General features: G+C 55.1%; 2 protein-coding genes across 3 annotated transcripts in view; one reads left to right on the top strand and one right to left on the bottom strand.

The window, feature by feature from the left end:
- CEP70 (centrosomal protein 70) overlaps nt 1-7,055 on the bottom strand; it is a 42,864-nt gene extending 35,809 nt beyond the window's left edge. Inside the window, exons 1-4 of one of the 2 annotated variants that reach the window (XM_040358351.1) lie at nt 6,916-7,055; nt 3,322-3,412; nt 1,098-1,221; nt 726-906 (exon numbers count right to left, since the gene is read on the bottom strand). In XM_040358351.1, coding sequence (XP_040214285.1) covers nt 726-906; nt 1,098-1,221; nt 3,322-3,412; nt 6,916-6,993 — 474 coding nt within the window. In that variant the 5' untranslated portion in view covers nt 6,994-7,055. The remainder of the gene's footprint in view (nt 1-725; nt 907-1,097; nt 1,222-3,321; nt 3,413-6,915) is intronic. The other variant, XM_040358350.1, reaches the window with a different exon arrangement.
- Nucleotides 7,056-7,239: 184 nt separating this feature from the next.
- Nucleotides 7,240-20,709, top strand: HACD2 (3-hydroxyacyl-CoA dehydratase 2). Its single transcript, XM_040358352.1, has 8 exons — nt 7,240-7,329; nt 12,356-12,473; nt 13,729-13,846; nt 13,926-13,944; nt 15,827-15,915; nt 16,039-16,160; nt 18,273-18,451; nt 19,888-20,709. Exons 2-8 carry the CDS (start codon nt 12,358-12,360, stop codon nt 19,962-19,964), a joined length of 720 nt encoding a protein of 239 aa, XP_040214286.1. The 5' UTR covers nt 7,240-7,329; nt 12,356-12,357; the 3' UTR covers nt 19,965-20,709.
- The last annotated feature ends 2,268 nt before the right edge of the window (nt 20,710-22,977 follow it).

Here is a 22,977-nt window from a genome sequence, read left to right as displayed (position 1 = left end):
CCTCCATCATCCGAGATCACACAGAAGATATCAACATGCCCATCAATGGAGACACACCCACTGCCCATCAATGGAGACACACCCACTGCCCATCAATGGAGACACACCCACTGCCCATCAATGGAGACACACCCATCAATGGAGACACACCCACTGCCCATCAATGGAGACACACCCACTGCCCATCAATGGAGACACACCCACTGCCCATCAATGGAGACACACCCACTGCCCATCAATGGAGACACACCCACTGCCCATCAATGGAGACACACCCACTGCCCATCAATGGAGACACACCCATCAATGGAGACACACCCACTGCCCATCAATGGAGACACACCCATCAATGGAGACACACCCACTGCCCATCAATGGAGACACACCCATCAATGGAGACACACCCACTGCCCATCAATGGAGACACACCCATCAATGGAGACACACCCACTGCCCATCAATGGAGACACACCCATCAATGGAGACACACCCACAGCCCATCAATGGAGACACACCCATCAATGGAGACACACCCACTGCCCATCAATGGAGACACACCCATCAATGGAGACACACCCATCAATGGAGACACACCCACTGCCCCTGTATATACTACGGAGTAACAGATTACACTGTATACAATTCTCTCTCTTTATTGAGGAAAGCTATGGAGACTCTCCTGTACGGGCGGCTCAGGGGAGGAGATTGGTAAGAAGGGAACTTACATGGACGACCTTCTTCTCCTGTAATAGATTTGTCATCTCCGTCTGCTGCTGACGCATCTTAGAGATAAAGTCGTCTTCCAAGTCCCGGATTTTGGTTCTGACGCCGTCCAGAATGCGCTGCAATTCATTGGCTCTCTGCTCCTGGCGTCCGGCGCGGTCCTGCTGTAAGCGAGCGTCTTCTCTGGAAGACATCAGATCTGTGATTGGCTTTATATTCAATCCCCCCCCCCCCCCACCGGTACACAGCCCCCCCCCAATACACAGCCCCCCCCCCGGTACACAGCCCCCCCACAACGTACACAGCCCCCCCCAATACACAGCCCCCCTTTCCTGTCAAAGTACCATACAGAGAACCCTTCCCCCGGCTCTTACTTCAGCTGGTTGTTGGTCTGGATGAGGCCATGAATGAGGTTCTGCCGCCGTTCCGTGTCTTCCACTAACGATCGGATGGCGGATCGGAGCGCCTGAGAGGCCTGAGAATCCAAACCGACTCCACCTAGAAAATACAAATCCCGTCACTGACAGCTGTAATCCCGTCACTGACAGCTGTAATCCCGTCACTGACAGCTGTAATCCCGTCACTGCTCCTTATCCCCCGACCGTCACTGACAGCTGTAATCCCGTCACCTGTGTGCACCGCTTATCCCCCGACTGTCACTGACAGCTGTAATCCCGTCACCTGTGTGCACCCCTTATCCCCCGACCGTCACTGACAGCTGTAATCCCGTCACCTGTGTGCAACCCTTATCCCCCGACCGTCACTGACAGCTGTAATCCCGTCACCTGTGTGTACCGCTTATCCCCCCGACCGTCACTGACAGCTGTAATCCCGTCACCTGTGTGTACCGCTTATCCCCCGACCGTCACTGACAGCTGTAATCCCGTCACCTGTGTGCACCGCTTATCCCCCGACCGTCACTGACAGCTGTAATCCCGTCACCTGTGTGCACCCCTTATCCCCCGACCGTCACTGACAGCTGTAATCCCGTCACTTGTGTGCACCGCTTATCCCCCGACCGTCACTGACAGCTGTAATCCCGTCACCTGTGTGTACCGCTTATCCCCCGACCGTCACTGACAGCTGTAATCCCGTCACCTGTGTGCACCCCTTATCCCCCGACCGTCACTGACAGCTGTAATCCCGTCACTTGTGTGCACCGCTTATCCCCCGACCGTCACTGACAGCTGTAATCCCGTCACTGCTCCTTATCCCCCGACCGTCACTGACAGCTGTAATCCCATCACTGACAGCTGTAATCCCGTCACTGCTCCTTATCCCCCGACCGTCACTGACAGCTGTAATCCCGTCACTGCTCCTTATCCCCCGACCGTCACTGACAGCTGTAATCCCGTCACCTGTGTGCACCGCTTATCCCCCGACCGTCACTGACAGCTGTAATCCCGTCACCTGTGTGCACCGCTTATCCCCCGACCGTCACTGACAACTATAATCCCGTCACCTGTGTGCACCCCTTATCCCCCGACCGTCACTGACAGCTGTAATCCCGTCACCTGTGTGCACCGCTTATCCCCCGACCGTCACTGACAACTATAATCCCGTGACCTGTGTGCACCGCTTATCCCCCGACCGTCACTGACAACTATAATCCCGTCACCTGTGTGCACCCCTTATCCCCCGACCGTCACTGACAGCTGTAATCCCGTCACCTGTGTGCACCGCTTATCCCCCGACCGTCACTGACAACTATAATCCCGTCACCTGTGTGCACCCCTTATCCCCCGACCGTCACTGACAGCTGTAATCCCGTCACCTGTGTGCACCGCTTATCCCCCGACCGTCACTGACAACTATAATCCCGTCACCTGTGTGCACCCCTTATCCCCCGACCGTCACTGACAGCTGTAATCCCGTCACCTGTGTGCACCCCTTATCCCCCGACCGTCACTGACAGCTGTAATCCCGTCACCTGTGTGCACTCCTTATCCCCCGACCGTCACTGACAGCTGTAATCCCGTCACCTGTGTGCACTCCTTATCCCCCGACCGTCACTGACAGCTGTAATCCCGTCACCTGTGTGCACTCCTTATCCCCCGACCGTCACTGACAGCTGTAATCCCGTCACCTGTGTGCACCCCTTATCCCCCGACCGTCACTGACAGCTGTAATCCCGTCACCTGTGTGCACCCCTTATCCCCCGACCGTCACTGACAGCTGTAATCCCGTCACCTGTGTGCACCCCTTATCCCCCCGACCGTCACTGACAGCTGTAATCCCGTCACCTGTGTGCACCGCTTATCCCCCGACCGTCACTGACAGCTGTAATCCCGTCACTGACAGCTGTAATCCCGTCACCTGTGTGCACCGCTTATCCCCCGACCGTCACTGACAGCTGTAATCCCGTCACCTGTGTGCACCGCTTATCCCCCGACCGTCACTGACAACCACCACCTATCATTGAGCTTCCTGATCATGTGATCCCCATGGCAGCCAATCAGAGTGATCACCAGCAGGCTGGAGGTGAACATATAAACTTCCCCAGCCTGTGGGTGGCTCTGTGCTCCTCTCTGGTCCCTCCCCCCTCCATGTGACAATCAGCAGACTCCGGCACTCTGAACTGTCTGTGCTCCTCATTACCTGGTAAGTCGTCCCGTTCGGAGACGTTCACCGCGCCGCAGCCGTGCCGCTTCAGGAGCTTATTAATGTTTTCCCACTCCGAGATCTCCATCTGCAACCAAGAGAAACACAAACACCAGTCACACCAGTACAAACCAGTCCCGACCAGTCCCGTCCCACCAGTCCACCAGTGCAGACCAGTCCCACCAGTACAAACCAGTCCCGTCCCACCAGACCAGTCACACCAGTACAAACCAGTCCCGTCCCACCAGACCAGTCACACCAGTACAAACCAGTCCCGTCCCACCAGAGCAGACCAGTCCAGTCCCATCCCACCAGTGCAGACCAGTCCCGTCCCCTCCCACCAGTGCAGACCAGACCAGTCCCACCAGTGCAGACCAGACCAGTCCCGTCCCACCAGACCAGTCCCATCCCACCAGTGCAAACCAGTCCCACCAGTGCAAACCAGTCCCACCAGTGCAAACCAGTCCCGTCCCATCCCACCAGTGCAAACCAGTCCAGTCCCGTCCCACCAGTGCAGACCAGTCCCGTCCCACCAGTGCAGACCAGTCCCGTCCCACCAGTGCAGACCAGTCCCGTCCCCTCCCACCAGTGCAGACCAGTCCCCTCCCACCAGTGCAGACCAGTCCCGTCCCACCAGTGCAGACCAGTCCCGTCCCACCAGTGCAGACCAGTCCCGTCCTGTCCCACCAGTGCAGACCAGTCCCGTCCCACCAGTGCAGACCAGTCCTGTCCCACCAGTGCAGACCAGTCCCGTCCCACCAGTGCAGACCAGTCCCGTCCCACCAGTGCAGACCAGTCCCGTCCCACCAGTGCAGACCAGTCCCGTCCCCTCCCACCAGTAAAGACCAGTCCCCTCCCACCAGTAAAGACCAGTCCCCTCCCACCAGTAAAGACCAGTCACACCAGTACAAACCAGTGCAGACCACTCCCGTTCCACCAGTGCAGACCAGTCCCGTCCCACCAGTGCAGACCAGTCCCCTCCCACCAGTGCAGACCAGTCCCCTCCCACCAGTGCAGACCAGTCCCGTCCCCTCTCACCAGTGCAGACCAGTCCCGTCCCACCAGTGCAGACCAGTCCCGTCCCACCAGTGCAGACCAGTCCCGTCCCACCAGTGCAGACCAGCCCCCTCCCACCAGTGCAGACCAGTCCCCTCCCACCAGTGCAGACCAGTCACACCAGTACAAACCAGTGCAGACCACTCCCGTCCCACCAGTGCAGACCAGTCCCCTCCCACCAGTGCAGACCAGTCCCGTCCCCTCCCACCAGTGCAGACCAGTCCCGTCCCCTCCCACCAGTGCAGACCAGACCAGTCCCAGTCCCACCAAGCAGACCAGACCAGTCCCAGTCCCACCAGTGCAGACCAGACCAGTCCCAGTCCCACCAGTGCAGACCAGTCCCATCCCACCAGCGCAGACCAGTCCCGTCCCCTCCCACCAGTGCAGACCAGTCCCGTCCCCTCCCACCAGTGCAGACCAGTCCCGTCCCACCAGCGCAGACCAGTCCCGTCCCACCAGTGCAGACCAGTCCCGTCCCACCAGTGCAGACCAGTCCCGTCCCACCAGTGCAGACCAGTCCCATCCCACCAGTGCAGACCAGACCAGTCCCATCCCACCAGTGCAGACCAGACCAGTCCCATCCCACCAGCGCAGACCAGTCCCATCACACCAGCGCAGACCAGTCCCATCACACCAGCGCAGACCAGTCCCATCCCACCAGCGCAGACCAGTCCCATCACACCAGCGCAGACCAGTCCCATCCCACCAGTGCAGACCAGTCCCATCAGTGCAGACCAGTCCCATCAGTGCAGACCAGACCAGTCCCATCCCACCAGTGCAGACCAGACCAGTCCCATCCCACCAGCGCAGACCAGTCCCATCACACCAGCGCAGACCAGTCCCATCACACCAGCGCAGACCAGTCCCATCACACCAGCGCAGACCAGTCCCATCACACCAGCGCAGACCAGTCCCATCACACCAGCGCAGACCAGTCCCATCCCACCAGTGCAGACCAGTCCCATCAGTGCAGACCAGTCCCATCAGTGCAGACCAGACCAGTCCCATCCCACCAGTGCAGACCAGACCAGTCCCATCCCACCAGCGCAGACCAGTCCCATCACACCAGCGCAGACCAGTCCCATCACACCAGCGCAGACCAGTCCCATCACACCAGCGCAGACCAGTCCCATCACACCAGCGCAGACCAGTCCCATCACACCAGCGCAGACCAGACCAGTTCCATCCCACCAGTGCAGTGCAGACCAGACCCGTCCCACCAATGCAGACCAGTCCCCGTCCTACCAGTGCAGACCAGTCCCATCCCACCAGTGCAGACCAGACCAGTCCCATCCCACCAGTGCAGACCAGACCAGTCCCATCCCACCAGTGCAGACCAGACCAGTCCCATCCCACCAGTGCAGACCAGACCAGTCCCATCCCACCAGTGCAGACCAGACCAGTCCCATCCCACCAGTGCAGACCAGTCCCATCCCACCAGCGCAGACCAGTCCCATCCCACCAGCGCAGACCAGTCCCATCCCACCAGCGCAGACCAGTCCCATCCCACCAGCGCAGACCAGTCCCATCCCACCAGCGCAGACCAGTCCCATCCCACCAGCGCAGACCAGTCCCATCCCACCAGCGCAGACCAGTCCCATCCCACCAGCGCAGACCAGTCCCATCCCACCAGCGCAGACCAGTCCCATCCCACCAGCGCAGACCAGTCCCATCCCACCAGTGCAGACCAGTCCCGTCCCACCAGTGCAGACCAGTCCCATCCCACCAGTGCAGACCAGTCCCATCAGTGCAGACCAGTCCCATCAGTGCAGACCAGTCCCATCAGTGCAGACCAGTCCCGTCCCACCAGTGCAGACCAGACCAGTCCCGTCCCACCAGTGCAGACCAGTCCCATCCCACCAGTGCAGACCAGTCCCATCCCACCAGTGCAGACCAGTCCCATCAGTGCAGACCAGTCCCATCAGTGCAGACCAGTCCCATCAGTGCAGACCAGTCCCATCAGTGCAGACCAGTCCCGTCCCACCAGTGCAGACCAGACCAGTCCCGTCCCGTCCCACCAGTGCAGACCAGTCCCGTCCCGTCCCACCAGTGCAGACCAGTAGGGATGTTCTCAGCTTCTCCCCAGCCAATGAAATTGGAGGGGTGTGGACTGTGGAAGGCACAGTAGAAGCTCAGGACTGGAGAGTGACTGTGGGGCCCTATAGGGAAGATTGGAGCTGGACTTTGTGATAATATGACAGGGAGGCTGCAGGGGCCCCCTGGAGTTAGGGGGCGGGGTTGCAATTGTGACCCCTGCAACCCCTTATGCTATGTCCATACCTGGAAGTACACACAAAGCTCTGGTCACATGACCCCCCTCATACCCGGAAGTACACACAGAGCCCCGGTCACATGACCCCCCTCATACCCGGAAGTGCACACAAAGCTCCGGTCACAATGTGGGGGAGGAGGATTATGGCGTCCCCCCTCACTTCCTGTCCCTGAGATTGGGGTCACCAGGAGTGGGTGAGATAGATCCCCCCCATTGCTCTCCCCTCTCTTCTGATAAGAATCCCCCCATCCCCCTCCTCTCACCTCCTCCGGTGTCTCTCGCTTCAGTTTGAACTCCTTCCTCGGTCGCCCCGCCCCCTCGCAGCCTCCGTCCGTCACCATGGAGACGTCGCTCTCGCTGACGTCTGGGGGTGAGATGTCAGGAATGTCGGACGGTGATTGGTGGAAGCGCTCTCACGTGACTCCCCGCTCTGTGTGACCGTTTGAAGGACTTCTCAACCAAACTCGCCCCGCCCACTACACCGGCCCGGACCAATCAGAGAGGAGAGTGAGAGGCAGAGACGCCTGACCGGACCAATCGGAGAGGAGAGTGAGGGAAGAGAGATACCTGACCGGACCAATCAGAGAGGAAGGTGAGAGACAGAGACACCGGCAGCGGGTTCGGGTGTGACTGAACGAGAGAGACCGACCCACCGGGGATAGAAAGAGAGGAGTACGGTGAGAGCGGAAGAGAATATATAGGGGGGGGTATGGGATAGTAAATGAATGACACTGAAGGGAATGTGGGGGAGGGGTGGTGTTGAGTGATGTATGTGGGGGGGGGGGGGGAGTGGGTAATATTGGGGGATGGGGAGGGGGGGTATGTGGGGCATGGGAAGATATTGGGGGAGGGTGGGTATGTGGGGTGATATTGGGGTGGGGTGTTGGGGGATGAAGGGGTTCCTCAGACAGATCCCCCCCCATTATACAGATGTTGGGGGGGTATGTGGGGGATGGGGAGATATTGGGGGAGGGGTGATGATGTGGGGTGATATTGGGGGAGGGGGATGAAGGGGTTCCTCAGACAGACCCCCCCCCATTATACAGATGTGGGGAGATATTGGGGTGTATGTTGGGGGGAGGAGGGTATGTTGGGGGGGATGGGTGATGATGTGGGGTATGGGGTGATATTGGGGGGGGTATGTTGGGGAATGGGTGATGATGTGGGGTGATATTGGGGTGGGGGGGATGAAGGAGTTCCTCAGACAGATCCCCCCCCATTATACAGATGTTGGGGGGGTATGGGGAGATATTGGGGGAGGGGGTGATGATGTGGGGAGATATTGGGGTGTATGTTGGGGGAGGGGGGTATGTTGGGGGATGGGTGATGGTATGGGGAGATATTGGGGTGTATGTTGGGGGAGGGGTGATATTGGGGGGGTATGTTGGGGGAGGGGGATGAAGGGGTTCCTCAGACAGACTCCCCCCCCCCCATTATACAGATGTTGAGTGGTATGTGGGGGGAGGGGAGGTGATATGAAGGGGTCCCTCAGACAGACTGTTTGCCCCCCCCCCCCCCTAGGAGGAGCTCCATCCCCCATTATAGAGGTGGGGGGAGGGGTGACAATGGGGGAATATTTGCTCTCCCCGGTGTGGGGGAGGGGGTAGAGATAATATTGGGGTGTTCTCTGGCAGTGGTGAGATGCTCTGTTAGTATTGGGGGGGGGGGGGTTTGATGTTCCCCCAAAAATCTCCCCCTCCCCACCAGCCTGTATCCCCTCCCCCGCAGAGCTGACACTCATTGTGTGATCTCCGGGGACCCCACTGACTGTCATATGAGGACATTATACAGCCCCCCCTCCCCCATTGTTATCTGGGGGGAGGGGAATACACACGATTGGATGACATTGGGATCGATCGGTCGGCACTCCGCTCTCCACAGCCAATCACATCTCATCCAATCACATCCGAAGGGACAAATAATCTTCTCATACAAATCTTCGTTTCTCCACTTCAGCCCCGGAAGATTTACCCCCCTTCCTGACTGGGGCCACTTTTTGCGTTTCGGCACTGCGTCGCTTTAACTGACAATTGCGCGGTCGTGCGACGTGGCTCCCAAACAAAATTGATGTCCTTCTTCCCCCACAAATAGAGATTTCTTTTGGTGGTATTTGATCACCTCTGCGTTTTTTTTTTTTTTTTTTTTGCGCTATAAACAAAAATAGAGCGACAGTTTTGAAAAAACAATAAAAATACTTTTTTTTTTTATTCCTTTCTTCTATAAAACATCCAATAAAAAAAATGTAAAAAATCGAATTTCTTCATCAATTTATTTCGCTACAAATCCCAATGACCGTCTATTGATTGGTGTGAAGTGATCACATCTACAAATGACGGGATATTTATCACTGGTAATGACGGAGATCAGCGACTTTCAGCGGGACTGCGACATTGCGGCGACAGTCAGACACTTTTTGGGGAACACAGTCATAATACTATGCACTGTCACTGTACTAATGACACTGGCTTGGAAGGGGTTAACATCGAGGGGCGATCAAAGGGTAAAGTGTGTCCCTAGGGGGTGTTTGTGTGTAGTGGGGGGGAGGGGCAGTAACACGGGAGGATCCGCCCCTTCCCTCCTTATTAACATATGAAGATCCCCGTTCTGTCTATCTGGCTGACAATCGGAGGATATTGAGTACCAATCGCCTCCCACTGTGTGTAACGTGTGCCCCGTACCTGGAAGTGTGGGATGATGTACAGATGTGTGATCCGTGTGCCCCGTGTCTGGATCCTCTGTGATCCGCGTGCCCCGTGTCTGGATCCTGCGTGATCCGTGTGCCCCGTGTCTGGATCCTGCGTGATCCGTGTGCCCCGTGTCTGGATCCTGCGTGATCCGTGTGCCCCGTGTTTCTGGATCCTGCGGGATCCGTGTGCCCCGTGTTTCTGGATCCTGCGGGATCCGTGTGCCCCGCGTCTGGATCCTGCGGGATCCGTGTGCCCCACGTCTGGATCCTGCGGGATCCGTGTGCCCCGCGTCTGGATCCTCGTGCCCTGTGTCTGGACCTGTGTGCCCCGTGTCTGGATCCTCCTGGATCCGTGTGCCCCGTGTCTGGATCCTCCGGGGGTCCATGTTTTCCCCCCGTGCCTGGATCCTCCGGGGTCCGTGTGCCCTGTGTCTGGATCCTCCGGGGTCCGTGTGCCCTGTGTCTGGATCCTCCGGGGTCCGTGTGCCCTGTGTCTGGATCCTCCGGGGTCCGTGTGCCCCGTGTCTGGATCCTCCGGGGTCCGTGTGCCCCGTGTCTGGATCCTCCGGGGTCCGTGTGCCCCGTGTCTGGATCCTCCGGGGTCCGTGTGCCCCGTGTCTTGATCCTTTTGGGGTCCGTGTGCCCCGTGTCTGGATCCTCCGGGGTCCGTGTGCCCCGTGTCTGGATCCTGCGGGGTCCGTGTGCCCCGTGTCTGGATCCTGCGGGGTCCGTGTGCCCCGTGTCTGGATCCTGCGGGGTCCGTGTGCCCCGTGTCTGGATCCTGCGGGGTCCGTGTGCCCCGTGTCTGGATTCTGCGGGATCCGTGTGCCCCGTGTCTGGATCCTGCGGGATCCGTGTGCCCCGTGTCTGGATCCTGCGGGATCCGTGTGCCCCGTGTCTGGATCCTGCGGGATCCGTGTGCCCCGTGTCTGGATCCTGCGGGATCCGTGTGCCCCGTGTCTGGATCCTGCGGGATCCGTGTGCCCCGTGTCTGGATCCTGCGGGATCCGTGTGCCCCGTGTCTGGATCCTGCGGGATCCTGTGTGATCCGTGTGCCCCGTGCCTGGATCCTGCGGGATCCGTGTGCCCCGTGTCTGGATCCTCCGGGGTCCGTGTGCCCCGTGTCTGGATCCTGCGTGATCCGTGTGCCCCGATCCTGCGTGATCGTGTGTGATCCGTGTGCCCCGTGTCTGGATCCTGCGGGGTCCGTGTGCCCCGTGTCTGGATCCTGCGGGGTCCGTGTGCCCCGTGTCTGGATCCTGCGGGGTCCGTGTGCCCCGTGTCTGGATCCTGCGGGGTCCGTGTGCCCCGTGTCTGGATCCTGCGGTGTCCGTGTGCCCCGTGTCTGGATCCTGCGGGATCCGTGTGCCCCGTGTCTGGATCCTGTGGGGTCCGTGTGCCCCGTGCCTGGATCCTGCGTGATCCTGTGTGATCCGTGTGCCCCGTGCCTGGATCCTGCGGGATCCGTGTGCCCCGTGTCTGGATCCTGCGTGATCCGTGTGCCCCGATCCTGCGTGATCCGTGTGCCCCGATCCTGCGTGATCCTGTGTGATCCGTGTGCCCCGTGCCTGGATCCTGCGGGGTCCGTGTGCCCCGTGTCTGGATCCTGCGGGGTCCGTGTGCCCCGTGTCTGGATCCTGCGGGGTCCGTGTGCCCCGTGTCTGGATCCTGCGGGGTCCGTGTGCCCCGTGTCTGGATCCTGCGGGGTCCGTGTGCCCCGTGTCTGGATCCTGCGGGATCCGTGTGCCCCATGTCTGGATCCTGCGGGGTCCGTGTGCCCCGTGTCTGGATCATATTCTAATACATGTATGTACATTTTGGTGCAGATATCATGTATGTGTATTGGAGAATATAAAGGGGCGGGGCCGTGTCATACGTGAGGCGTGTCGGTCTCTCTTATCTGTGATGTCGGAATAGAACATGGACTGTGTCCTCCACTCTTATCACTCCTTCCTGACTCCGCCCCCCTCTCCACCATACATGTCCTTGTGCTGGGAGGGGGAGGTATGTACAATCAGCGCCTGTCAGTGGAGGGTTATCAGGGGCCCCAAGGGCCACATCCGAGCCGATCAGATCCAGACTGCCCCCCCCTTCCTACTCTGCAGACAGGACTATAGATATACAGGGATGGGAGGAATACTCTGCAGACAGGACTGGGAGGAATACTCTGCAGACAGGACTATATAGATGTACAGGAATGGGAGGAATACTCTGCAGACAGAACTATAGATATACAGGAATGGGAGGAATACTCTGCAGACAGGACTATATAGATATACAGGAATGGGAGGAATACTCTGCAGACAGGACTATATAGATATACAGGAATGGGAGGAATACTCTGCAGACAGGACTATAGATGTACAGGAATGGGAGGAATACTCTGCAGACAGGACTATATAGATATACAGGAATGTGAGGAATACTCTGCAGACAGGACTATATAGATATACAGGAATGGGAGGAATACTCTGCAGACAGGACTATAGATGTACAGGAATGGGAGGAATACTCTGCAGACAGGACTATATAGATATACAGGAATGTGAGGAATACTCTGCAGACAGGACTATATAGATATACAGGAATGGGAGGAATACTCTGCAGACAGGACTTTAGATATACAGGAATGGGAGAAATACTCTGCAGACAGGACTTTAGATATACAGGAATGGGATGAATACTCTGCAGACAGGACTATAGATATACAGGAATAGGAGGAATACTCTGCAGACAGGACTATATAGATGTACAGGAATGGGAGGAATACTCTGCAGACAGGACTATAGATATTCAGGAATGTGAGGAATACTCTGCAGACATGACTATATAGATATACAGGAAAGGGAGGTATACTCTGCAGACAGGAATGGGAGGTATACTCTGCAGACAGGAATGGGAGGTATACTCTGCAGACAGGAATGGGAGGAATACTCTGCAGACAGGACTATATAGATATACAGGAATGGGAGGAATACTCTGCAGACGACCTCTGAGCTCCTCTCTCTCCTCCACAGAGATGGCGAGTCCGTCCTCAGCAAGAACGCCAGAAAATGAAGGTCACAGGAAGAGGCGGGGCCCCGGAGCCATCGCCACGGCGTACCTGGTCATCTACAACGTCATCATGACAGCCGGGTGAGTCCTGCTGAACGGAGGAGGGGATCATCAGATCTGCTCTGTGGTAACCCATAGCAACCAGCTAGATTTTACTCGAATGGAATGGAAAGGTGTCACCGTGGGTTACTGCAGTTGGCACCGGTCATTATTCCTCATTAAAGGGCCGGTATATCCCCCCCTCCCCCGTAGACCTGAATCGCACCCAGCACCTCCTTTGTCTCTTCAAGCAGTGACAGGTACTTTGTATCCATCGCCTGGCAATCCAGTTTCATTGGTTGCTAGGGTGTGGCCTGACTGCCTGCTTCCTAGCAACCAATGATGCTGGTTCACCGGGTTGCACTGTCACTTTCTGATGAGACGAAGAAGGGGGTAACACGGGAGATTGCATGTTAAAGCTACAGTCATACTATGTGGGGGGGGGGGGCCTCTCACAGCTGTGGGCAGGTTAGGGTAATGGAAGGGTGAATAACGTCCGTGCTCCCAGCAGGCGTAGTCACTGAGCCGGGGGGTGGTGGCAGCAACTGAGCTCAACAATAGTAAGACCACAAATTGGGCTTCTACCCGGGGAGGAGCTGGGGGGTGGTGGCAGCAACTGAGCTCAACAATAGTAAGACCACAAATTGGGCTTCTGCCCGGGGAGGAGCCGGGGGTGGTGGCAGCAACTGAGCTCAACAATAGTAAGACCACAAATTGGGCTTCTGCCCCGTGGAGGAGCCAGGGGGGGGTGGCAGCAACTGAGCTCAACAATAGTAAGACCACAAATTGGGCTTCTGCCCGGGGAGGAGCCGGGGGGTGGTGGCAGCAACTGAGCTCAAAAATAGTAAGACCACAAATTGGGCTTCTACCCGGGGAGGAGCCGGGGGGTGGTGGCAGCAACTGAGCTCAACAATAGTAAGACCACAAATTGGGCTTCTGCCCGGGGAGGAGCCGGGGGGTGGTGGCAGCAACTGAGCTCAACAATAGTAAGACCACAAATTGGGCTTCTGCCCGGGGAGGAGCCGGGGGGTGGTGGCAGCAACTGAGCTCAACAATAGTAAGACCACAAATTGGGCTTCTGCCCGGGGAGGAGCTGACCGGGAGGAATAGAGGAACTAGAGAAGGAATTGTCTTCACTGGAGAGGCACAGATAAGTATTTGTCGATGATTGGACGGGGGGAGGGGCGGCGGTATCTCATTGGATAAGGAGTTCTTCTTGAGAGCAGAGGGATATGTGAGATCTGAATGCAGCGCACAGGGCGGGTCTAATCCGTGTTCACATGTTGTTGTGTTGCAGGTGGTTGGTCATCGCCGTCGGGTTGGTGCGCACTTACCTCAGCAAAGGAAGTCACCACAATCTCTACTACTCCATAGAGCGGCCGCTGAAGTTCTTCCAGACCGGCGCCCTGCTAGAGGTAGGCGTTCCCTTCTCTTCTATGTGGTGATCGATGTGTGCAGACAGGAGGAGGCTGACTTCCGTCTTTCTCTTTTCAGATTGTACACTGTGCCGTAGGTAAGTACAATATCATCTACCGCCTGAGGGGGGCGGAGTAGGGACTGACCACAGTGATGGCCAATCGCAGGCTGTCATGGTGATCAGGTGATCCAGCAATGGTTAGTAGGAGGCCCAAAGCTGTCAGTGACAGTGCAGTCTGTGTGCGGGGAGCGCACCGCGCAACACAGAGGGAGGACACGCCTATATGTACATACACACGGAGGGAGGACACATATATGTACATACACTTGGAGGGAGGACACACATATGTACATACACACGGAGGGAGGACACATATATGTACATACACGCGGAGGGAGGACACACATATATGTACATACACACGGAGGGAGGACACACATATATGTACATACACGCGGAGGGAGGACACATATATGTACATACACGGAGGGAGGACACATATATGTACATACACGGAGGGAGGACACATATATGTACATACACGCAGAGGGAGGACACATATATGTACATACACGCGGGGGGAGGACACATATATGTACATACACGCGGGGGGAGGACACATATATGTACATACACGCGGAGGGAGGATACATATATGTACATACACGCGGAGGGAGGACACATATATGTACATACACGCGGAGGGAGGATACATATATGTACATACACGCCGAGGGAGGACACACATATATGTACATACACGCGGAGGGAGGATACATATATGTACATACACGCCGAGGGAGGACACACATATATGTACATACACGAGGAGGGAGGACACATATATGTACATACACGCGGAGGGAGGATACATATATGTACATACACGCCGAGGGAGGACACACATATATGTACATACACCCGGAGGGAGGACACATATATGTACATACACGCGGAGGGAGGATACATATATGTACATACACGCCGAGGGAGGACACACATATATGTACATACACCCGGAGGGAGGACACATATATGTACATACACGCGGAGGGAGGATACATATATGTACATACACGCGGAGGGAGGACACATATATGTACATACACGCCGAGGGAGGACACACATATATGTACATACACGCCGAGGGAGGACACACATATATGTACATACACTCGGAGGGAGGACACATATATGTACATACACACGGAGGGAGGACACATATATGTACATACACGCGGAGGGAGGCCACACATATATGTACATACACACGGAGGGAGGACACATATATGTACATACACACGGAGGGAGGACACATATATGTACATACACACGGAGGAGGACACATATATGTACATACACCTGGAGGGAGGACACATATATGTACATACATGTGACGTGTATAGGTCTGTGTGATGTGTGCGGGGATCATGTGACATATATAGGTCTGTGACATGTGCAGTGATCATGTGATGTGTATAGGTCTGTGTGACGTGTACGGTGACATGTGAAGTGTGCAGGGATCATGTGACATGTATAGATCTGTGTGATGTGTGCAGTGATCATGTGACGTGTATAGGTCTGTGTGACGTGTGTGTGGTGATCATGTGACATGTATAGGTCTGTGTGACGTGCGATGATCGTGTGACGTGTGCGGTGACCATGTGCAGTGTGCGGGGATCATGTGACATATATATATATATATATATATATATATATAGGTCTGTGTGACATGTGCGGGGATCATGTAACGTGTATAGATCTGTGTGACGTGTGCTGTGACATGTGAAGTGTGCGGGGATCATGTGACATGTATAGGTCTGTGTGATGCGTGCAGTGATCATGTGACGTGTATAGGTCTGTGTGACGTGTGCGGTGATCATGTGACATGTATAGGTCTGTGTGACGTGTGCGGGGATCATGTGACATGTAAAGATCTGTGTGGGGTGATCATGTGACGTCCTCTCCTCTCTCGCAGGGATTGTGCCTTCCTCGGTGGTCCTCACCGCTTTCCAGGTTCTGTCCCGTGTCTTCCTGACGTGGGCCGTCACACACAGCGTCCAGCAGGTGCGTCTCATCACATGTACACCCAATCACTGATCAGCTTTCCATGCATTTTCTATGAGGAGATCCCGCCCCCGAGGATGTGGTGAAGTAGTGACTGGTGATATTTCTGTTGTTTGGTGACAGGTTCAGAATGCGGACTCGGTGCTGCTGTTTGTTGTGGCGTGGACAGTCACTGAGATCATCCGATACTCCTTTTATACCTTCAGCCTCCTCAACCATCTCCCCTACATCATCAAATGGGCCAGGTGAGCAGGGGTGTGGCCAGAAAAGCAGGGGTGGGAAGATATTGAGGGAGGGGGGGCATAGGAACAGTGATCCTCAATTATAAATGTCTTTGTTTCACATAGGTGAGCAGGGGAGGGGCTAGGAAAACAGGGGTGGAGACAATGGAACAGTGATCCTCGTATATAAATGTCTGTTTCACATAGCTTGGTGAGCAGGGGAGGGGCTAGGAAAACAGGGGTGGGAAGATATTGGGGGGGGGGGGGCATAGGAACAGTGATCCTCAATTATAAATGTCTGTTTCACATCGGTGAGCAGGGGAGGGGCTAGGAAAACAGGGGTGGAGACAATGGAACAGTGATCCTCATATATAAATGTCTGTTTCACATAGCTTGGTGAGCAGGGGAGGGGCCAGGTGAACAAGGGCAGGATGGGGTGGGGACAGAGAGCCAGCGATTTCCCCATGTATAAATGTCTTTGTTTTCACATAGCCAATCAGATTCTTCCTTTCTCTGCGGTTGGGATCTGGTTGGCTGTTGGTAACCCGGACACATTTCTCCAGAATTTTTATGGATGGCAGACCGGTCTGATGTGTCATGGTGTCTGAAATAAGAACTGTCTGCTTTGCACTCCATAAACAGATTCTAACTGTCTAAGTCTCCAGTACAGTCTAATAGGTTGGTGTGGCACAGACAGTTCATATTTCAGGCATAGGTTAACCCCTTCCTGTTGGCTCTATGGGGGGCAGAGATAGGAAGGGTTATTTGAACACAGAGAAACAGCGATCCTCATAATATCTTTGCTTCACATTGCTAGGTGAGCAGGGGCGGGGGACAGGAAACCAGGGGCGGGGGACAGGAAACCAGGGGCGGGGGACAGGAAACCAGGGGCGGGGACAGAGGAACAGTAATCCTTGTAAATGTCTTTGTTTGACATAGCCGGTTGAGCAAGGGAGGGGCCAGGAAACCAGGGGCGGAATGGGGTTGAGGGGCCTAGGAACAGTGATCCTTATATGTATGTGTTTCACATAGGTGAGCTGGGGTGGGGACAAAGGAACAGTAATTGTTTTTAAATGTCTGTTTTGACATAGCCAGTTAAACAAGGGCGTGGCCAGAAAAGTAGGGGGGGGATAGGAGCAGTGATCCTCATTTTTTTTTTTTTTCTCACATAGGTGAGAAGGGGAGGGGCCAGGAAAGCAGGGGTTGAGACAAAGCAACAGTGATTTTCATATAGCTAGATGAGCAGGGGAGGGACCAGGAAAGCAGGGGTTGAGACATAGGAACAGTGATTTTCATATAGCTAGGTGAGCAGGGGAGGGACCAGGAAAGCAGGGGTGGAGACATAGGAACAGTGATCCTCATATGAATGTCTGTTTCACATATCTAGGTGAGAAGGGGAGGGGCCAGGAAAGCAGGGGTAGAGACATAGGAACAGTGATTTTCACATAGCTAGGTGAGCAGGGGTGGGGCCAGGAAAGCAGGGGTGGAGATATAGGAACAGTGATCCTCATATAAATGTCTTTGTTTTACATATCTAGGTGAGAAGGGGAGGGGCCAGGAAAGCAGGGGTGGAGACATAGGAACAGTGATTTTCACATAGCTAGGTGAGCAGGGGTGGGGCCAGAAAAGCAGGGGTGGAGACATAGGAACAGTGATCCTCATATAAATATCTTTGTTTTACATAGCTAGGTGAGCAGGGGAGGGGCCAGGAAAGCAGGGGTGGAGACATAGGAACAATGATCCTCATATAAATGTCTTTGTTTTACATAGCTAGGTGGGGAGGGGCTAGGAAAGCAGAGGTGGCCCCTCCGTGGCTAGACGGAGGTGGTCCTCATTCTGCTGCATGTTTGCTTTGCTGTGTCGGACTGAGAGCACCGTGATCGCGCTGTAACAGCTCCTGGTCCAGAATTAGTAAGATGGGCCCCTAATCATGTGATCACCATGACAGCCAATCACAGTGATCCTATAATGGGGAAGCCCAAGAAACGGCTCCAGTGTTAAATTTCTTAAAGGGGTGGGAGTGGGGATGTTTGGAGGGAGTGAGGATGTGGGGGGGGGGGGAGGGGGTTGGAGAGTCTATCATTGTTGGTCCGCCTCTCTGTCGATTGATTCAGCTGGATGTTGATTGTTTTTCAGGTACACGCTGTTCATCGTACTCTACCCGATGGGCGTGGCCGGGGAGCTGCTGACCATCTACGCCGCGCTGCCCATCGTCAAGCACACGGGACTTTACTCCATCCGACTCCCCAACAAGTACAACTTCTCCTTCGACTACTACACCTTCCTCCTCCTGGTCATGGTCTCCTACATCCCCCGTGAGTACGCCGCGCCGCCGCATACCATTCATTGGAGGGATTGTATCCCGGTCCCTCCCCCCAACCCTGGTCTTCATTTTCCACCCTGCGGTGCTTCCCCCTCCATCTCCTTCAGGGTAGGAGGACACTTCCATCATTCTGCCCACTTCCTGTGAGCCTGATCCTAAATAAAATCAGGAAGTGGTCAGGATTCTGGAATTCGGCTCTAGAACAATCCGTGGAATGATGAGTGTGAAGGAGGCACATTGTGATGTCATCTGTCCGGAGCTCAATGGGGGGGGAGGGTGCAGAATGTGGGGCAGCTCTGCATGGGAGCCAATCGGCTTCCAGATTTTATTATCAAAGCTTCGTTGAAGAAGCTGATTGGCTCCCATGCAGAGCTGCACCAGATTCTGAGTGCTCCAGTGTGTATGGACTGCTTTTTAATGAATGGGCTGCCTGTATATGAATGGACAGTATTTATATAAATGGAATCCCTTTTTATGAATGGACTGCATTTATATGAATGGGCTGCCTATTTACGTCTTGCGGGTCTCTTAAAGCAAAACTCCGGCCTCCTCTTCAGTCTTTCAGACTCTCCTGAACTGAAACGGCTTCCTCTGATTTCACCGCACACTGCAAGCTTCTCACAATGTGCATTAGAAGCCGCAGCAAGTTAGAGCCCCGCCCCCATTTCCTGGCCAGAGGACATCCAATCAGTCATAGAGACTCATCACATGTGGGCGTTACCTGGATGATCTGTATGGAAATGCAGCCTGCTTAGGAACGCCCACACCTCCCAAAACCAATCACAGCATTGTGTTATTTACATAACTCCTCCCACTGCTTAAAACTGAGATGCTCTGGAGGAGGAGTACTGAGGCCCCTCCCACCAGCCATGATCGGCCCGCATTGTATAGAGGAGAACCGAGGCAGGAGGGGGCTGGGATATTATCAGGAAGCTATGTACCGCCCCCCTGCTGGCCCCTCCCACCAGCCATGATCAGCACTGCATTGTATAGAGGAGAACCGAGGCAGGAGGGGGCTGGGATATTATCAGGAAGCTATGTACCGCCCCCTGCTGGCTCCTCCCACCAGCCATGATCGGCCCGCATTGTATAGAGGAGAACCGAGGCAGGAGGGGGCTGGGATATTATCAGGAAGCTATGTACCGCCCCCTGCTGGCTCCTCCCACCAGCCACGATCGGCCCGCATTGTATAGAGGAGAACCGAGGCAGGAGGGGGCTGGGATATTATCAGGAAGCTGTGTACCGCCCCCCTGCTGGCTCCTCCCACCAGCCATGATCGGCCCGCATTGTATAGAGGAGTTGTGATGCCCGGAGTTCTGCTTTAAGGGGAGTGACATCATCATGTGTAGGAGGAGCTAGCTGAATAGATAACAATGTCTGTCATTTGTTTTTGCTTCTAATAAAGTTTTTTTTTTCTTTTCCTTCCAGTCTTCCCTCAGCTGTACTTCCACATGCTTCACCAGCGGAGGAAAGTTCTGGGCGCCGATCACAAGAAAACCGAATAACCTCCCCTCCCCCGCCTCGTCTTCTTTTCTCCTTTTTTAATTCTCTTCTTTTTTTTTTTTTTGTTTAATTTTTTCCCCCCCCGAATTTTTAGACCCCCAAATGCTGCAGACTTTTTGAGTCCCGCCTTTCCTGTGACAAGGACGAGGTAAACATTGCAGGAATGATTGACGTGTCCAGTTTACATACTAACCCGAGCCGCTGTCCCAGCATGCACTGCGAGAGACTCCGCAACCTGCTGCCGCTGCTACCGCCTTTTTTCTAAGCTGACCTTTTTCTGCATTTCTTACTAAAACGCCCCGAGCTGGGGCCCCTTCCCCCTGTGTCCAGCACCCCCCCCTGTGTCCGGGCCCCTGAGTCCGGCGCCGCCCCCTGTGTCCGGGCCCCTGAGTCCGGCACCCCCCCCTGTGTCCGGGCCCCTGAGTCCGGCACCCCCCCCCTGTGTCCGGGCCCCTGAGTCCGGCGCCCCTCCTCTGCATGCCGCTCTTTTTACTCCATGTGACTGCCGAGTGTCAGGAACACTGCGCCCATTCCACCACATGTGTGTCCCCCGGGGGCCCCCCCCCAACCTCCTGGAGCTCTAGGAGTCAGTGCGGAGTATTCCCATTGGTCGGTGTGGATCGAATTATTGTGATGATCGTTTTTTTCTTTTTTCTCTGTTTCGTATTGTGAATTTCCCCATCAGATCACAACGATTGATTTCAGATGTAAATGTGATTATTAAACCCAAATCTTTTTTTTTTTTTTCAACAATTTCAGCTGCTGAGGGTAAAACACTGTAAGCCTCTTCTTCACTGGTTTCACCCGGGCCCCTGAGCAAGGGCCCCACTTCCTGGGTTCAAGGATGGCTCCTTGGCTTTCAGGGTCCTGTGATTTGACCCGGGCCTCTAAGTGAGGGTCCCGCTTTCTGGTAGAAGAGTGGCCCCTTGGCTTTCAGGGTCTTGTGGTTTGACCCGGGCCCCATTTTCTGGTATCGGAGTGGTTTCTTGGCTTCCAGGGTCCTGTGGTTTGACCTGGGCCCCTGAGCAAGGGCCCCGCTTTCTAGTATCCAAGTATTTCCTTGGCTTCCAGAGTCCTCTGGTTTGACCAGGGCCCCACTTCCTGGGTTCAAAGATGGCTCCTTGGCTTCCAGGGTCCTGTGGTTTGACCTGGGCTAGGGCCCCGCTTTCTGGTAGAAGAGCGGCACCTTGGCTTTCAGGGTCTGTTGAATTGACCTGGGCCCCTGAGTGAAGGCCCCACTTTGATATCGGATCGGCCCCTTAGCTTCATGGGTCCTGTGGTTTGACCCAGGCCCCTGAGTACTGGCCCTGCATTCTGGTATCAGATAGGCTCCTTTGACCAAGGGCCCGCTTCCTAGTATCTAAATGGCCCCTTGGCTTCCAGGGTACTGTGGAGCCCCAGGCATAGCCATCCCTTAGTGGGTGCTCCACAGACTGCAGGGCGATGAGAGGGCGCTGCCCAAGAGGACAACACACTGAAGACACACATCTGCTCCCGGTAATTGCCTCCTTAGGCTTGGTTTATATGGACTTAGTATAGAATACACCTGTGCGGGTCCGCGCCCCTTCTCGCGTGCGAGGTCCGCGCCCCTTCTCGCGTGCGAGGTCCGCGCCCCTTCTCGCGTGCGAGGTCCGCGCCCCTCTCCTGTGGCGGTCTACGCCCCCTGAATGCACACTCTGCTTGCCTTTGTGTCCCAGTTCACATGAATAGGACTACCTGCACAACTGGGCAAATCCCTCCCCCGCACAGGTGTATTGTAGTACGCAAAGTGTGTAATGTTGCACAACTTTGGCGTCGCTCCCAAAAATCACGCTCCAGTGTCACTTGTAGTCCACCCGTGTGAAGGAGACCTTAGGAGGTGTTGTCAATCTCCTCCCTGGGAGGAGGAGCAGAGGGGCGTGTCTTGTGGACATTGACGCAGGTGTTTCGTCAGATATTGCAACCCGTCGGAATTGGTAACAGAAGTGACGTTCCGTCGCCGCCATCTTGCTACACCCCGCACTCCTCCATAGTAAGGAAACGCTGAGAAGGGGAAAGCGGCCATCTTGCTACACCCCGCACTCCTCCATAGTAAGGAAACGCTGAGAAGGGGAAAGCGGCCATCTTGCTACACCCCGCACTCCTCCATAGTAAGGAAACACTGAGAAGGGGAAAGCGGCCATCTTGCTACACCCAGCACGCCATAGTAAGGAAACCCTGAGAAGGGGAAAGCGGCCATCTTGCTGCACCCACCGGAGTTTTGGATTTTACACTTTATATATTTAGCAGTAAAGTGAGTTTATATCGTGATATTCAGGACTTAGAACTCCGTCTGATTGGTTTGATATTGAATTTTTAAAAGCAGCGGCGAGCGAGCTCATCTCACAGGTTTGCTAATCTGACAGAACACCGCTGCTTTTAAAATTCAACATCCAACCGGTCAGACGGAGTTCTAAGTCCTGAATATCGCGATATAAACTCACTTTACTGCTAAATATAATGGGCCAGATTCACAAAGAGATACTCCGGTGTATTATCTCCTGATATCTCCTGATCCCCCATCGTATCTCTGACTTACACTGGTCGTATCTATGCGCCTGGTTCATAGAATCAGATACACATAGATAGGGCTAAGATCCGACAGTGTTACAATGTGTTACACTGTCGGATCTTTTTTTCAATTTAAAAATGGCGCCGGGGGCGTTCCCGCTGATTTACGATAAATAATATGTAAATCAGCGAGATACGCAAATTCACAAACGTACGCGGACCCGACGCAGTCTTCTTACGACGTTTCCGTAGCGGTTTTCCGTCGTATACTTACACCTTCTTTTATCAGGCGCAGCCAATGTTAAGTATAGCCGGCGTTCCCGCGTCGAATTTGAATTTTTTAACGTCGTTTGCGTAAGTCGTTCTCGAATACGGACGGACGTCGTTTACGTAAGCGTCGAAACCACTGACGTCCTAGTGACGTCAGTGGGAGCAATGCACGCCGGGAAATTTCGCGGACGGCGCCTGCGCATTTAAATCGGCGCG

The sequence above is a fragment of the Rana temporaria genome, chromosome 6 (assembly GCF_905171775.1).
Source record: "Rana temporaria chromosome 6, aRanTem1.1, whole genome shotgun sequence".
In the NCBI taxonomy this organism is placed as follows: Eukaryota; Metazoa; Chordata; class Amphibia; order Anura; family Ranidae; genus Rana; species Rana temporaria.
This window is presented reverse-complemented; position numbering and strand designations above follow the sequence as displayed.

Bases quoted from the DNA above. Each gene is read 5' to 3' on its own strand.
- HACD2 (XM_040358352.1), top strand. From the start codon at position 12,358: ATGGCGAGTCCGTCCTCAGCAAGAACGCCAGAAAATGAAGGTCACAGG. The intron at 15,916-16,038 runs GTGCGTCTCATC...GTTTGGTGACAG, and splicing joins TCACACACAGCGTCCAGCAG to GTTCAGAATGCGGACTCGGT. The intron at 16,161-18,272 runs GTGAGCAGGGGT...ATTGTTTTTCAG, and splicing joins TACATCATCAAATGGGCCAG to GTACACGCTGTTCATCGTAC.